We start from the raw sequence: 17,864 nt of genomic DNA, 5'->3' as shown, positions 1-17,864 counted from the left end.
CACATGTATATTTGGATCAGAATGCAAAACTCATATAAATGTTTAAAGTAAAATATGAAACTTCAAAGAAATTTCAGGTTTATGGAGGCTGGTCACAGGCTAGGAGATTATGTCCCTCTTATAAAAGGCACTTCAGGGAGAAGCAGTATAACTCTAAGTAGTTAATAATGTTTAACATTTTAATGGAGAGGGCCCTTGGGGTTATTCCACTTGCGAGGCTGTTTGCACTTCTTTAAAGTAGACCCTATTGGCAGTTTTACTGACTGTCTCCCTGTCAAACCTCAAAGACATGTTAGCTCTTAATCCAGTCAATATTCCTCCATATGTAACTTTCTAACCATTTTCCTCCTCTTCATTGCTCATAATTTTTGTATCTAAAAAATTTACCGAAGCTATTAGTGGAATGTAAATAATAATAATAATGTAAAATAGTAAAACTCAGTTTACACACAAATGTAATATCTATATTCTTAGTAAGTTAGCAAGGTGCTTATTTCTTGTTACTGTTTCTAGAGGAAGAAATGCAGAATTTTTCTTTTGAGATGACTTTTCTTTCTTTGATTGGTTTTGTTTTTTAGAAGACTTTTAGAGCAGTGTTAGGTTGACAGACAAATTGAGGGGGGGTATACACAGATTTCTCATGTTCCCTCTGCCTCTCCACACATGGGTAGCCTCCCCCTATTATCAACACCCCCCACCAGACTCATACATTAGTCATAATTGATGAACCTACATGGCTTATCATTACTGTCTAAAGTCCCTAGTTTATAATAGGGTCACTTGTGGTGCTGTCCGTTCTGTAAGTTTGTGGAAATGTATAGTGTCAAATATAGTATCATGTAGAGTATTTTCATTGCCCTAAAAATCCTGTGTTCTGCCTATTCATCTACCCACCAACCCCTCCAGCAACCATTGCTCTATTTACTGTCTTGATAGCTTTGCCTTTTCCAGAATGTTATTGTAGTTGGAATAATACCGTATGTAGCCTTCTCAGATTAGCTTCTTTCACTTGAACGTGAACTTGAACATGAAGTCGCTCAGTCGTGCTCCACTCTTTGCAACCCCATGGACGGTAGCCCACCAGGCTCCTCTGTCCATGAGGATACTCCAGGCAAGAATACTGGAGTGGGCTGCCATTTCCTTCTCCAGGGGATCTTCCCAACCCAGGGGTTGAAGCTGGGTCTCCCGTATTGCACGCAGACGCTTTATCCTCTGCACCACCAGGGAAGCTCTTTCACTTAGTAGTATGCATTTAAATTTCCACTATGTCCTTTCCTAGCTCAATGTGGCTCATTTCTTTTTGTACTAATAATATACCATTGTTTGGTTGTACCACAGTTTGTTTATTACCCATTCACCTACTGAAGGACATCTTGGTTGCTTACAAGTTTTGGCAATTATGAATAAAACAATTATAAACATCTATATGCAGTTTTTTATGTGAACATAAGTTTTTAGCTCCTTTGGGTAAGTATCAAGGAGCATGATTGCTGCATTGTACGTTAAGAGTATGTTCAGTTTTGTAAGAAACCACCAAACTCTTCCAAACAAGAATAAGATTTTTGTTTTTACCACCTCCTCATGAGCATTTGACGTTGTCAGTGGTTTGGATGTCATAGTGATACCTCGTTGTTGTTCTAGTTTACACTTCCCTGATGACATATGATGTGTAGTGTCTTCTCATATAGTGATTTTTCCATCTGTATTATCTTTGGTGTGATATCTGATAAGGTCTTTGGCTCATTTGAAAAATCTGATTGTTAGTTTCTTATTGTTGAGTTTTAAGAGTTCTTTGTATATTTTAGATAACAGTCCTTTCTCAGACATATATTTTCCAAAAATTTTCTTCTAGTCTGTGGTGTTTTTTATTTACTTATTAGTTTCTTTCACAGAATAGAAATTTTTCATTTTCATGATGTCATGGATGGCAACTTTGTGTGATCATCAAAGTCATCTCATCTTTTAATATGGGACTTCTACCATATTATCTTCTAGGAGTTGTGTAATGCTGCATTTTACATTTAGGTTTGTGGCCCATTTTGAGTTAATTTTTGTGAAAGAATAAGGTCTGTGTCTAGAATTTTTTTGCGTCTGGCTGTCCTGTTCTTTAGCACCACTTGTTGAGAAGAGTAACTGCACTACATTGTGTTACCTTTGCTCTTAGGTCAGAGATCAGTTGACTGTATTTTGGAGGATCTATTTCTATGCCATTAATGTATTTGTCTGTTCTTCTGCCAATATCACAGAGTCTTGATTAGTGTAGCTCTTTGGTGGGTCTTGAAGTCAAGTAGTGTTGGTCTTCCAACTTTGTCCTCCTTTGCTCTATTGCCTATTCTGGGTCTTCTGTCTCTATCTCAACTTCAGAATCAGTTTGACGACATCTAAAATATTACTTGCTGGGATTTTAATTGGGATTGCATTCAATCTGTAGATCAAGTCGGGAGCACTTTTCTTTTTCACTATAAATTCTTCCCTAAATTCCTACATATTGAGATTTCTTGAAGTGCAACTCTGGATAAACAGTCTAGGTATAAAATGACCATATTGTTACTCTTATACCATGTTCCTCATGTAAGCATTTGTCATCTAAAAAGGAACAGTGGTACAGTACTCCAAAACAGACAACACAGTTCCTTCGGGTGTCTGTCTGAGCATTTTCAATATACCCTTTTAATATCTTGGCAATTCACCCAATTAAAATCAAGACCATCCCATTATTTAAACATATTAGGCATTTGGTAATTACTTAAATATTAAATTAGACATTACACATGACACATGGGTATGTGTGTGTATAAATATTTCTGTAATGGATATCTTCTGAATAATATACTGCATGGGTTATTAAAATCTTGATTTTGTTATGTTTACAAATGACTATGAATAAAGAATAACCAAGGGAATAGTTAGAATGAAAATAGAATGTTTTATTTTAATTTTATTTTATTAGGATATTTTACTTAGAATATTATATTTTCTATGATAAGTTTTATCAGTGTCCTTCATTAATTTTCATGTATTTAGAGAAATGTTGTCCTTTTATCATCCTTATAATACTTGTATCTACCTTGCTCAGATATGAAAATTCATTAAGTAAAAATCTTCTTAGAAATACTATAAATTTGACTTTGATTATCGCTGAGATTTCAGAACTCTCATCTTATTAGTGATTGGAGAGATTTTCTCTTATCCTGTTTTTAATAATAGCCTGGCAGGGTTTGAAGTTTCTTACCAGATGTTTTCCTATTTCCATAATAATGGATCTTATTAATAAGGCTTTTACAGAATCTCTCTTTAAAAGGTGTGGATAAAATGAAGAGTGACTAAAATACAATGAGTCCTCGATTATTTCTGGTAATTGCTGAGCATGCTGAGATGAGCTTTTAACTACTTTACTTCTTGAGCCTTTTCTCTCAGGATTTTCTGTTAAAATTGCAAATTCATATTTCTCTATTTTTTGTGATAGTTATTCGTCTCCTATTCTAAGTGCTAAAGAATTCTGTAAATTTTGTCAGAAAAATAAAGAAGAACATTTTATCATTTTATGAAGCAAGGGTTTGGAGAAATTGGTGAACATGTAGACACATAAAAGAACCAAATGTGGTCTTTAAATTTCTAGAACACCAAGACTCCAGTTTCTTAAAGGCAGCTCATCAACAACCAGTATTAAAGAACTTAAGAGAAATTGTTAGTTAGACAAATAGGCTGGTGTGATGATAATATCCCAAAGAAAGGGATAGCCTGGTGTGCTGCAGTCCATGGAGTCACAAGACTCAGACATGACTGAGTGAACTGAACTGATGATAATACAGGCAGGAATCAAGGTGCCCAGCTTTTATATTTTAAAAGGAGTGGAAATGGGATGAAGGGTGGAAAGAGCATATATTCTGAAGTTCTGAAAACAAGGGTTGTTTTTGTTCAGTCATTCAGCTGTGTCTGACCCTTTGTAACCACATGGACTGCAGCACGCTGGGCTTCCCTGTCCTTCACCACCTCTTGGAGCTTGCTCAAGCTCGTGTCCATTGAGTCGGTGATGCCATCCAACCACTTTGTCCTCTGTTGTCCTCTTCTCCTCCTACCTTCAATCTTTTACAGCATCAGGGTCTTTATAATGAGTTGACTCTTTATCAGGTGAAGTTGCTCAGTTGTGTCTGACTCTTTGCGACCCCATGGACACCAGACTCCTCCATCCGTGGGATTTTCTAGGCAACAGTACTGGAGTGGGTTGCCATTTCCTTCTCCAGGGATTCTTCCCGACCTGGGGATCGAACCCAGGTCTCCCTCATTGTAGACAGACGCTTTACCGTCTGAGCCACCAATGAATTGGAGCTTCAGCATCAGTTCTTCCAATGAATATTCAGGACTGATTTCCTTTAGGATTGACTGGTTTGATCTCCTTGCAATCCAAGGGACTCCAGAGTCTTCTCCCACACCGCAGTTCAAAAGCATCAATTCTTCGGCGCTCAGCCTTCTTTATGGTCCAGCTCTCACATCTATACACTACTACTCGAAAAACCATAGCTTTGACTATACAGACCTTTGTCAACAAAGTAATGTCTCTGCTTTTTAATATGCTTTCTAGGTTTGTCATAGCTTTTCTTCCAAGGAGCAAGCATCTTTTAATTTCATGGCTGTAGTCACCATCTGCAATGATTTTGGAACCCCCGAAAATAAAGTTTCTCACTGTTTCCATTGTTTCCCCATCTACTTGCCGTGAAGTGATGGGACTGGATGCCATGATCCTCATTTTTTGACTGTTGAGTTTTAAGCCAGCTTTTTCACTCTCCTCTTTCACCTTCATCAGGAGGCTCTTTAGTTACTTTTCGCTTTCTGCCATAAGGATGGCCATCTTCATATCTGAGTTTATTGATATTTCTCCCTGCAATCTTGATCTAGCTTGTGTTTCATCCAGCCTGGCATTTCACGTGATATACTCTACACGTTAATGTAGGTAATGATATACAGGGTAATGATATACAGCCTTGGTGTACTCCTTTTGCAATTTGGAATCAGTCCATTGTTCCATGTTCGGTTCTAACTGTTGCTTCTTGACCTGCATACAGGTTTTTCGGGAGGCAGGTAAGATAGTCTGGGATTCCCATCTCTTGAAGAATTTACCAGTTTGTTGTGATTCACACAGTCAAAGGCTTTGGCATAGTCAGTAAAGCTGAAGGAGATGTTTTTCTGGAATTCTCTTGTTTTTTCTATGATCCAACAGATGTTGGCAATTTGATCTCTAGGTTCCTCTGCCTTTTCTAAATTCAGCCTGAAAATCTGGAAGTTCTCGGTTCACGTACTATTGAAGCCTAGCTTGGAGATTTTTGATCATTACTTTGCTAGTGTGTGAGATGAGTACAATTTTGTGGTAGATTGAACATTCTTTGGCACTGCCTTTCTTTGGGGTTGGAATGAAAACTGTCCTTTTCCAGTCCTGTGACCACTGCAGAGTTTCCCAAATTTGCTGACATATTGAGTGCAGCACTTTAACACCATCATCTTTCAGGATTTGAAATAGCTCCAGAAAAATTTGAGAATAACTAAAATCAATATAAAGGGATGGAATCATTCAAATCAGCTAACTTGTAACTTGAAAGGATGATTCCATCCTTTGTAGTTCTTACAGTTGCCTCTATATAAATGATTTTCTTTATACTGTGCAATAAATTCTGTACAGTTAATTCTGTGTCCACATCCTACTTTCCACTTCCTACTCTCCTAGTTAATCTTTTCTAGCTTTCCATTTACTTGTTCTAACCTAACACAGTGGACAGAAAGAGAGAGAGTAACTAAAAAGGATTTCATGTAAGGCTGTGGCAAAAAGGGTATGATCCTTTTAAGAAACCCTTGATTAGTATGGCCTTTTATTATACTAATTAATTTTATTTATTCATTAGAAGATTAAAACCAGAAGTGCAGTAGTAAAGTCTCTTCTTTAAAAATAAAATTTCTGCTATTAAAACATTTAAAAGATAAAGTAAGAAAAAATTTTTCACTACTGTTAAAACAGATTAGAGATTCACTATCCTAATACATACAGAGCTCTTTCAAATCACTGAGGGGTAAATAAAAGAATATGATAAATAATGGGCAAAGAATATAGCATGAGTGGGCTTGTGAAGCATTGTATAAGACTTCTTTTCTTTTTAGACTTTCAAAGAGGAAGAGAAAAATATAATTGATTGACCTTTAATGTGACCATCTACTAAAAATGTTCATAAATACTCATAGTTAGCATTTGAATTTTCCCAGCAATAAAAGTTAAAACAGAGTTTCCCTATTCTAGTTTCAGAACTGTTCATAGAGACAACAAAAAGGCTTCAGCAAAGAAAAAGGCATTATTATCTAAAGGGTATTAAGACTCTCTACTCTTACATGGGAATTTTACTGTTACTTAGGAGAACTCTGGAAAATGAATAAGTTATGATAAATTTAGACTACATAATCAATAAAGATAAAAAAAATTTCTTTCTTCACTACTAATATACCCTCCATTAAATCCTTATGACTAAACCAACTTACAGATACTATAATGCTTCAAAATAAAGTGGTCTTTCAGGAGGACAGTATAAAATCACTTTGAGAGTGTAGTATGAACTATTCTTAAGATTTGCTTCAGATTACATTCACAGTACAGTGAAGAGGGTGCTTGTCTGGAGGTGTACAGATGGTCAGGATTACTGCTACACCACACACCTTGGTTTGGATGTCTGTCTGAGGATTTTCAGTATATTCTTTTAATATCTTAACAATTCACCCAATTCAAATCAAGTGCATCCCATTACTTAAAAATACCAGGAATTTCAGTTCAGTTCAGTTGCACAGTTGTGTCCGACTCTGTGCAACCCCATGAGCCGCAGCATGCCAGGCCTCCCTGTCCATCGCCAACTCCCGGAGTCCACCCAAAACCATGTTCACTGAGTCAGTGATGCTATCCAACCATTTCATCCTCTGTCATCACCTTCTCCTCTTGCCCTCAATCTGTCCCAGCATCAGGGTCTTTTCAAATGAATCAGCTCTTTGCTTCAGGTGGCCAAAGTATTGGAGTTTCAGCTTCAACATCAGTCCTTCCAATGAACACCCAGGACTGATTTCCTTTAGAATGGACTGGTTGGATCTCCTTGCTGTCCAAGGGATTCTCAAGAGTCTTCTCCAACACCACAGTTCAAAAGCATCAATACTTCGGCGCTCAGCTTTCTTTATAGTCCAACTCTCACATCCATACATGACCCCTGGAAAAACCATAGCCTTGACTAGATGGACCTTTGTTGACAAAGTAATGTCTCTGCTTTTTAATATGCTGTCTATGTTGGTCATAACTTTCCTTCCAAGGAGTAAGTGTCTTTTAATTTCATGGCTGCGATCACCATCTGCAGTGATTTTGGAGCCCAGAAAAATAAAATCAGCCAATGTTTCCATTGTTTCCCCATCTATTTGCCATGAAATGATGGGACCAGATGCCGTGATCTTTGTTTTCTGAATGTTGAGCTTTAAGCCAACTTTTTCACTCTCCTCTTTCACTTTCATCAAGAGGCTCTTTAGTTCTTCTTCACTTTCTGCCGTAAGGGTGGTGTCATCTGCATATCTGAGGTTATTGATATTTCTCCTGGCAATCTTGATTCCAGCTTGTGCTTCTTCCAGCCCAGCATTTCTCATGATGTACTCTGCATAGAAGTTAAATAAGCAGAGTGACAATATGCAGCCTTGACGTACTCCTTTTCCTATTTGGAACCAGTCTGTTGTTTCACGTCCAGTTCTAACTGTTGCTTCCTGACCTGCATCCAGATTTCTCAAGAGGCATGTCAGGTGGTCTGGTATTCCCATCTCTTTCAGAATTTTCCACAGTTTATTGTGATCCACACAGTCAAAGGCTTTACCGTAGTCAGTGAAGCAGAAATAGATGTTTTTCTGGAACTCTCTTGCTTTTTCGGTGATCCAGCAGATGTTGGCAATTTGATCTCTGGTTCCTCTGCCTTTTCTAAAACCAGCTTGAACATCTGGAAGTTCACGGTTCACGTATTGCTGAAGCCTGGCTTGGAGAATTTTGAGCATTACTTTACTAGTATTTGAGATGAGTGTAACTGTGTGGTAGTTTGAGCATTCTTTGGCATTGCCTTTCTTTGGGATTGGAATGAAAACTGATATTTTCCGTCCTGTGGCCACTGCTGAGTTTTCAAATTTGCTGGCATATTGAGTGCAGCGCTTTCACTGCATCATCTTTCAGGATTTGAAAGAGCTCAACTGGAATTCCATCACCTCCACTAGCTTTGTTTGTAGTGATGCTTCCTAAGGCCCACTTGACTTCACATTCCAGGAGGTCTGGCTCTAGGTGACTGTGAGTGACCACACCATCGTGATTATCTGGGTCTTGAAGATCTTTTTTGTACAGTTCTTCTGTGTATTCTTGCCACCTCTTCTTAATATCTTCCGCTTCTGTTAGGTCCATACCATTTCTGTCCTTTATTGAGCCCATCTTTGCATGAAATGTTCCCTTGGTATCTCTGATTTTCTTGAAGAGATCTCTAGTCTTTCCCATTCTATTGTTTTCCTCTATTTCTTTGCATTGATCACTGAGCAATGCTTTCTTATCTCTCCTTGCTGTTCCTTGGAACTCTGCATTGAATGGGTATATCTTTCCTTTTCTCCTTTGCTTTTCGCTTCTCTTCTTTTCACAGCTATTTGTAAGGCCTCCTCAGACAGCCATTTTGCTTTTTTGAATTTCTGTTTCTTGGGTATTTGGTATTGCTTAAATGTTAAATTAGTAATTAAAGCAGAAGTCGAGTTCTGATGGTGACAGTGGGCCGCTGACTCTGTCAGAATTCTCCTTCCTTTTCCAGGTAATTAAGGAAGCACGCAGATAGTTGTGGAAGAAAAACGCGTGGTGGAGCAGAGATAGTCTTTGCAGTGAATGCAACTTGTCACTTGCTAAGTCATGTCCGACTCTTTGTGACCCCGTGGACTGCAGCATCCCAGGCTTCCCAGTCCTTCACTATCTCCTGGAGTTTGCTCAGACTCCATTGATGAATTGATGATGCCATTCAACCATCTCATATTCTGTCAGCCCCTTCTCCTGTGAATGGATCTAGCACTGAAAAATTTCTCTCCAAGTAACCAAAACAATGACATGCTCTATATTCTATGTGTGTGTCTGTATATATGTAAAACTTACATAAGATAGCTTTGTTTCTTAAATCTTTTTTTGTAAAGAATAATAACCAGATCAGTTTCGCTAGTTCTCAAATAATGTAATTTATCCTTAATGGGAATTGGGTAGAATTAGTTGTCTGGTGACCTCTCCTGATCTGAGTTGCTATGTATTGTGATGCTGGTAGTTTGACATCAGGATTTTTTTCTGTTGTGTGATCATTTTTGTTGGTTTTACTCCGTCAGGTTCAAATTCATGACCATCTGAGGCTACATGGCTTTTGGGGTAAACTGTTGTTTTACTAATAAGAGTGACTAGCTGCATTAAAATCAGGTTATGACTCTATTTTTTCTCCTTCAATTAAGTAACAGTTGAATGTTTTGCCTTATCACAAGGTAAGAGATATAAAAAAAGAACCATGAAATGAATAAAAAGAAAATGTTCTTAAAATTTACATGTGAAAGTACATCAACATTTATTGACCTATTTTTCAGTTATTTGGCAGAGAGTAGAGAGGCAGAGAATTGATAGTTTAGTGATGTCATGCCAATATTCAGGTATACCTGAAGTATGGTCTGGAAGCTTCTGCTTAGACATGCTTTTTTTAAAAAGCAAGTCCCGACTCCTTTGATGTGGGCTTCACGTAGTAACTTTGTTGCAAAGAGTAGAGTAAGGGAAAGGGTAGAAAAAGTAATTTTATAGTGTAGAAACCCTGACAGTCAATGCCTTAACCAGGTAGTCAAGGTCAACCTTGATGTGATGTGATTAAAGTGTTAGTTGATCAACATGGCCTTCCTCCCAAAAACCCATAAGGCTAATCTAGTCATGAGAAAAAAAATCAGACAAACCTCAATTTTAGTAAATTAAAAAAGAAAACCTTCCATGATGTAGCTTAGTGTGGATGTGAACACAAATTTATTATCTCATCTCAGTTAAGGAAATTTCTTGCTGTTGCTAGAGTTGAAATTAAATTGACAGTTGACATTGACTACTCTTGTAAAGGTGAGTAATGTTAGGAGACAAATGGCTTAAACACAAGCTTCAAATTCTTGATAAATACTCACACTAGGAAACAGATGAATATCAAATCATGTTAGATTAATGTTAAGTATCAAATGTAAGCCTAGATCTCTAAATAAATAGGTAGCAACCTAGCCTTGAAAAGAAAACTGCTTGGTATTTCAGAATAGAATATTGTTTAATTAATTAGGATAACTTTTATGTCAAATATGGAAATCAGGGTATGTCTGATGCACACATGTACACACACTCTTTTGAAATAGAAAGGGTTACATGAAAGTGAAGTCGCTCAGTCGTATCCAACTCTTTGTGACCCCATGGACTGTAGCCTACCGGGCTTCTCCGTCCATGGAATTTTCCAGGCAAGAATACTGGAGTGGGTTGCCATTTACTCCTCCAGGAGATCTTCCCAACCCAGGGATTGAACCAGGTCTCCTCCATTGTAGGCAGACGCTTTACTGTCTGAGCCACCAGGAAAGTATACGTACATACATAACATACAAATCAGAAGGATTACATACATACATACAAATCAGAGTACTTATTGATGGCTTTTTGCTGCTCTTTTATCTACCAAATAACATGGAAGCCCTGTAATAGTATAGAAATCTATCAGTGTTTTAGAAGTACAGAGTTTCCTAGGTTTAATTGTTTTTCAAGAAGAACATTTAACTTGAGGATTTAATTTCCATGTGAAGACTTAGGGGGAAATATTTGGTCTTAAAGCTGTTTATTTTAAATATACAACTTAAAACTGATTTTATTCATTAAAGTAGGTTATACGTTAGATAGTATACATGTTTTATATGGAACAGAAAGATTTGTACTCTAAACCAAACACCTAAGAAAATTCTATAACATAGATAACCAAGAGCAATGTGCATCACTGCATTGTGTGTTTCTGGAGACAGGTTTCTAGAAGGCCTGCTGCATTTGATTGTCTTTAAACTGCACTTCTGCTGCTTTTTTCCTAGGCCCTTTGTGCAATATGTAGGAGAAACTAATCTGTTTATTCTTTACATAATACTGCCCTTGAGGGAACAATGTATGCTCTTTCCATCTATTAATCAGAGTAAACTAAGTGAGTTTATTTTAACAGATGTTCAATGGCAGATACATTCTCAAAACCAAGTGTGTTAAGAGCTGAAGGGTACACACTTCACCCATCACATAAGCAGCATCGTTCTCTTTTTATATTCTAGTGCACTGACAGGCAGAATTCCCCAGTCACGTCACCTGGATCCTCTCCCCTGGCACAGAGAAGAAAGCCACACCCAGACCCGCTCCAGATCCCACATCTAAGCCTCCCACCGGTACCTCCCCGCCTGGACCTAATTCAGAAAGGCATAGTTCGGTCTCCCTGTGGCAGCCCAACTGGTTCACCAAAGGTAAATCAATATTACTAGAAACACAGATAATAGTTTTATGTGATGATTATTGATTGCTCAGGTTTTTAAATCTCCATTAATCATATTTCTTATGCTCTCGTTTATGAGCTACTTTGATGGGTCTCTCATTTTGTGTGTAGCAAATCCACTGTCATATTCCTTGCCTTTATTACTGTAAGAGTTGCATAATTATTCAAAGAAAGCACATGTCTGTAACAGCCCCCTGATTTGCTAAAATAAACAGTAGAGTAAGTATAGTTATTCTGTAAAATGGATTTAAAAGGTCATTATAGGCATAAATTGCATGTTCTTATTAAGTGATATTTTGTATTCATTTTCATAGTGTCTTGACAAGAAAAATGTTACGGAAGTGTATTTGCATAAAGGCTTAAGATGTGATAAATTATCACCCATGTTTCAGGGTGACTCAGAAGAGGGAATTGTATGTACCTTTTATATATGAAGGGATTAATTATAAAGAATTACAGTATTTGCAAAGTAATTATATTACTCTTTAATATTAAAGACATAATTCTATCTGTACATTTAAGCCCACAGTTTATTTTAGTTCTGTGCAGATTTTTTTTTCCAAATTTGATAAGGGAATATTTTGCTTTATTAAATATAAGATTTTAAACATTAATCCCATTTGGTGATATGCTCTACAGTGTAAAACTAGTTGGAAACACAGTGTTTTAGTAATACTGGATTTTTCTACATTACAATTAACATGGTTTTAAGATTATATTAAGACTTTTTAGGATGTTTCTTAGTCAGAATTATGTAAACACAACACATTCCTTTTTTCTGCAATATTTTCTAACAATGAAAGCGCAAATCATTTGTCAGATGAACTGTGTAAATGAAAATAAAGCCTGTGAAAGTCACATAGATCAGTTTAGCAGCTTATACCTTTATATTTCCATATAAGAATCAAACTGATTTTTTCCCCAAGGATCAATACAATTCAAATAAGGTCTATAAGTAATGCTGCTCTATTATTTGTGATTTTTCATTTTTCTGGGGTGTGTGTGTATGCTCAGTCACGTCCGACTCTTTGCAGCCTCACGAACTATAGCCTACCCAGGATCCTCTGTCCGTGGAAGCTTCCAGGCAGGAATACTGGAGTAGGTTACCATTTCCTTCTCCAGGAGATCTTTCCCAGCCAAGGATCGAACCTGCGTGTCCTGTGTCGGCAGGTGGATTCTTTACCACTAGCGCCACCTAATGACTGATAAAGAACCAGAGCACATCTTGCCCTTGTCAGTTGCTTTGTATTACAGAGGTGAAAACAAAAATAACAAAACCAGCATTTTCTGCCTTTCAGAGATGTTGCAAATCAAGGTGCTCTTGTAAAAAGTAGAACAACAACTTCTTGATGGTTTCTGCTGTCTCTCTTAAATCATAGAAACGTGAAAATAAAATACTTAATGACATTATTTTAATGTCAACTGGTCAGAATCATCATATAATTTGGATATTCTGCTTTTTTCCCTGTAGTCCTTATTATCCTAAATTTTGAGTTTACATATTCATTTTTTACAAAGAAATCTTAATGAGATATATTTGAGTTTTTCATAATTTTTTAAACTTTCATTAATTGGTGATAAAAGAAACTCATTAAAAGAAGGCACAGGAATCTAGTAAAGCTCTATTGTGGCTTAGAAAACAAAAGCAATAATATATTAGTCTGGAAGATATTTCAGTGCATGGAACATCTTTTCTTTTTTCCTCTTGTGTTTCTTCAGTCTTCTCCTTGCATGGTGAGAAAACAAGATAAACCACTCCCAGCCCCACCACCGCCCTTAAGAGACCCTCCTCCCCCTCCACCCGAGAGACCTCCCCCAGTCCCCCCTGACAACAGACTGAGTCGTCACTTCCATCACGTGGAAAGTGTGCCTTCCAGAGATCAGCCCATGCCTCTTGAAGCCTGGTGCCCGCGGGATGTGCTGGGGACTAATCAGTCAGTGGGATGTCGTCTCCTTGGGGATGGCTCTCCGAAGCCTGGAATCACGGCAAGTTCCAATGCAAATGGAAGGCATAGTCGGATGGGCTCTGACCCAGTGCTTCTCCGGAAACACAGACGCAATGACTTGCCTTTAGAAGGAGCCAAGGTAAGAAATACACAAAGCAGAAGCTAAACAACCTACTTATAATCTTCTGATAGGAGGTAGTATAAAAGGTTGGGCGGTGTTTTTTTGTGTCTAGTGTGACATTTCCATGCAAGTCTTTATTTATCTGCAAGTTATAAGTAATCAGAAGCTTATTAAAACTTGAACCTAAAAGAAGTCAGGAAGAAGTGTCTAAGTAATGATTTAAGTTTCATAGGAAGATACTAGACAGTTTGCCAGAGGTTTAGTATACCTTCTCTTATTTCATCTGCAGAATATTTTCCCATTAATAAATTATCATGGGAGAATCAGCACTTTTTTTTTTAACTCATCTGAAAAAAAGGGAAAAGTGTGGGAAAGTGTGCTAGTCACTCAGTTGTGTCCAACTCTGCGACACCATAGACTGCAGCCTACCGGGTTTCTCTGTCCATGGAATTCTCCAGGCAAGGGTACTGGTGTGGGTTGCCATCCCCTTCTCTAAGGAATCTTCCCAACCCAGGGATTCAACCCGGGTCTCCTGCATTGCAGGCAGACTCTTTACTGTCTGAGCCACCAGGAAATCCCAGCTCTTCTATCTTTACTGTCTGAGCCACCAGGGAATCCCAACTCTTCTAGTTCCATCTAATTTGAAAAAAAGTTGTATTATTATAGCATATCGTCAGTCAGTCATTGGAATTATTGTTGCCTGGGAGAGTATGTATACCTTAGACAGGTAAATTAAACTTCTCACATACATCAAAACACCAGGTTTTTTAGTTCATTGTTACAGAGCAAGCTCTTTCTCCGTAATACTGAAAGAGACCCTCACACATACTGAGTTTTAACATGCTATATATTACCACTGTCAGTTACATGTACAGGAAAGAATTTAAGCACACAGAAAACCAAGAGGCAACAGCAGAACTCATTGAGTTTAGACCCCTCAGTGGGCCCTTGACAGAGCTGTCCTGTCATGTTTCCTGGTATTTGCTTCCATGATATTTTTGACTCTGGGATTAGATTGTCACCATCTTCCTGCAGCTGCAGAAGGCTTTGCCTCTTTTGAAGACTGTAATGTTAAAGTGTTCCTATCTCTTTTGATCTTACGTTGTTATTTTAGGGGAGTAGACTGTTCCTTCCAGATAACAGTTTGTAGTGGGTGAGTTAATCAAGAAACAAGTGTGAAAAATGGCTTGTACTAAATTCTTCTGTGTATGTGCACATATGTGTGTGCATGCACATGTGTGAAGGAATACTTTGTATAATATTATTAGTTTTCTAATAATTAAATATTATTAGAGTGGCCAGGATAGCAGGAGTCAAACTATCTACTCTGGCACTCAAAACCAAGGGGAAGAGTGGTGACAGTTTGCAGAAAGTTTTTGTTCGTGCCTCCTGTGGGTACCTTCAGTCTTTCATCTATTATAAATATGAGGATCTTTAAAGGTTTTCTCCAAGGTCATGTAAAGGTGATGTAAATGGAAGAGATAGTACTTGTAAAAGCATTTTTATAGTATTCTCTAAAAATGGAGACTTTATCCTCAAAAGTATATTTCTACAACCTAGAATCTTGGTAAGAATGACTTGTCTTTTTTTCCAGGGATTTTTTTTTTTCCCTCCTTTAGTGTCTATTACTTTTCATTCATACATGGTCACACTTGACTTCAGGAGAATGTTCAGACAAGCTCTGACATGAATAGTTATATCTTAGCAACATATTACAACTTATTTCCTGAATGAACTTGAGAAATACTTAAAATATAATAATGATACTATCCAGTTCATTGAAGACCTCTTGTTTCAGGGTTTTTCTTAGATAATATGTTATGTAATCTTAACACTAATATACTGTTGCCCTTCTAAGCCCTAGAACATAGGCTAATTTTTCTATGAATGGTGGTGGTTTTTTAAATTAGAGTTATAATTGCTTAGGTTATAGGTAGGGAATTTTATTTTATTATATTAACTATAGATGTAATTAACTATAGGTATAATAACTTTAGGTATAATAGTGATTTCAGCTATAAAGATTCCTTTACATGTTTTTTCTGTGAACTTTCATGTCCTGGTCTTTGATACATGTTAATATCCCAGAGGACATTGATTAAATTGCAAACTTTCCCTCTTATTGAAAGCTGGATCTATTTAGTTCTATCTAAATAATCCTAATTAAAATTCTTTAGGGTCTAATCTCATATGCTGTGTGTATTAGCATTGCAGTGCTTATAGTCTCAAAGTGAATTACATGTTACAACTAGACTATTTTAACCCAAATTAGACGTCTAAGATTTCTCATTTCAGTCTAGCTGTCTGACTTTTAAGGCAGATTATAAAGGAGGATTTATATATAATGTATTAAATGCCATAAAACAGAGCATGTCTGCCCTTAGTCTCCTTTTTTATTATCTTTTTAAGGAAACATAGTTCCACTTTGGTAGACCACAGAGCATGTAACAACTGACATAAAGTAGAAAAAGCCTAATTCTTCTCATTTCACTGTTGGGAGATGTAACAGTCTGACTTCAGCAGATGGAAGAATGAGTCCATCTAGAATCCTGTAGTCCGTTTCTGCATGACCTTGGATTGAAGTTTGTTTCTCATCTTACATCTTTGTAGTTCCTCAATCCAGACTGATTTAATTACTTAATATATATTTGTAAATACTTTCTACATGCATGACTTTCCAAGTGATCAGGATAACCAGTTTCCCAGTGTTCTCTCTCCTTTCAAATTTAACAAAGTGTTTTTGTAGAAGAGTATCTGTCCAACTGCTTTAGGCAGAAGTAAAAATGATAAGGCAAATCTGATAGCTGCATTTTAACAAAAAATCTCATCAACACAGATCAACCATGCTCTGGAATCAGGCCAGAATTTTACTTCCTGCTCTAGAACTTACTGGCTTTGTGTGTACAAGCAACTTACTACATCCTTGCCCCCAATTCCACTTACTTCCCTTACTTTATGAAATGAACCAATAATAGTACCTCATTTCTAGGGGAATAGTTATCTATTCCCTCCAGATATCTAAATCTCCATATCCCTTGGTTCTGGAATAAAAACAAACTAGGTAGGGAGTTCATTTTCATTTACAATAATTCTCCTTATTTTTGTTTATAATTTAAAACCAAATCATTATCTCTTTCTCCCCTTCCTCTCTCCTTTTATTCAGCATAGTTCCTAATGAATATTCCAAAGGCACTCTATAACTGGTTGCTGAGTTATTACAGTGCTGAAACTGATGATGGAGGTGAAAGAGTCTGCATGCTGGAGTTGGCAGTGGGCACGAGTCAGGCAGGAAAGGGCTTGGAGGATGAGGACGATCATGGTACACTAACAGTATGAGAGGGTTTTTTTTTTTTTTTTTAATGTATTGTTCCAGCACTGGCTTTCAGCCAAAAGTTGAACGTTAATTTTTGTGGGTGTGTTTAAAATAGGAATTTTTACTCTTTTAGACAAGCAGGCATTATACATAGGTAGTCACAGTGAGAGGGAGACAAAGGAGAAGGGAAGAAGGACTGGAGAATGATTTTGATTTAAGAAGACAATAGATGGGGAAACAGTGGAAACAGTGTCAGACTTTATTTTTCTGGGCTCCAAAATCACTGCAGATGGTGACTGCAGCCATGGAATTACAAGAAGCTTACTCCTTGGAAGGAAAGTTATGACCAACCTAGATAGCATATTCAAAAGCAGAGACGTTACTTTGCCAACAAAGGTCCGTCTAGTCAAGGCTATGGTTTTTCCTGTGGTCATGTATGGATGTGAGAGTTGGACTGTGAAGAAGGCTGAGCGCTGAAGAATTGATGCTTTTGAACTGTGGTGTTGGAGAAGACTCTTGAGAGTCCCTTGGACTGCAAGGAGATCCAACCAGTCCATTCTGAAGGAGATCAGCCCTGGGATTTCTTTGGAAGGAATGATGCTAAAGCTGAAACTCCAATACTTTGGCCACGTCATGCGAAGAGTTGACTCATTGGAAAAAACTCTGATGCTGGGAGGGATTGGGGGCAAGAGGAGAAGGGGACGACAGAGGATGAGATGGCTGGATGGCATCACTGACTCGAAGGACATGAGTCTGAGTGAACTCCGGGAGTTGGTGATGGACAGGGAGGCCTGGCGTGCTGAGATTCATGGGGTCGCAAAGAGTCGGACACGACTGAGCGAGTGATCTGATCTGATCTGATCTATTAATGAAATGCTAAGTGTTACAATGTATCCTCACCCTGC

The 17,864-nt window shown here is 37.6% G+C and overlaps 1 protein-coding gene across 12 annotated transcripts in view; it reads left to right on the top strand.

Annotated features, from left to right (window-relative positions):
- Positions 1-17,864, top strand: part of CBLB (Cbl proto-oncogene B) — a 225,864-nt gene that overhangs the window by 157,595 nt on the left and 50,405 nt on the right. For 11 of the 12 annotated variants that reach the window (XM_024989734.2, XM_024989731.2, XM_010801104.4 and 8 more), the window contains 2 exons: positions 11,365-11,550; positions 13,299-13,664. In XM_024989734.2, the coding sequence (XP_024845502.1) occupies positions 11,365-11,550; positions 13,299-13,664 (552 nt within the window). The remainder of the gene's footprint in view (positions 1-11,364; positions 11,551-13,298; positions 13,665-17,864) is intronic. The other variant, XM_024989738.2, reaches the window with a different exon arrangement.

Source organism: Bos taurus, chromosome 1 (assembly GCF_002263795.3).
Source record: "Bos taurus isolate L1 Dominette 01449 registration number 42190680 breed Hereford chromosome 1, ARS-UCD2.0, whole genome shotgun sequence".
Lineage (NCBI taxonomy): Eukaryota > Metazoa > Chordata > Mammalia > Artiodactyla > Bovidae > Bos > Bos taurus.
The sequence above is the reverse complement of the archived record's forward strand: the minus strand, read 5'-3'. Positions and strand labels throughout refer to the sequence as shown.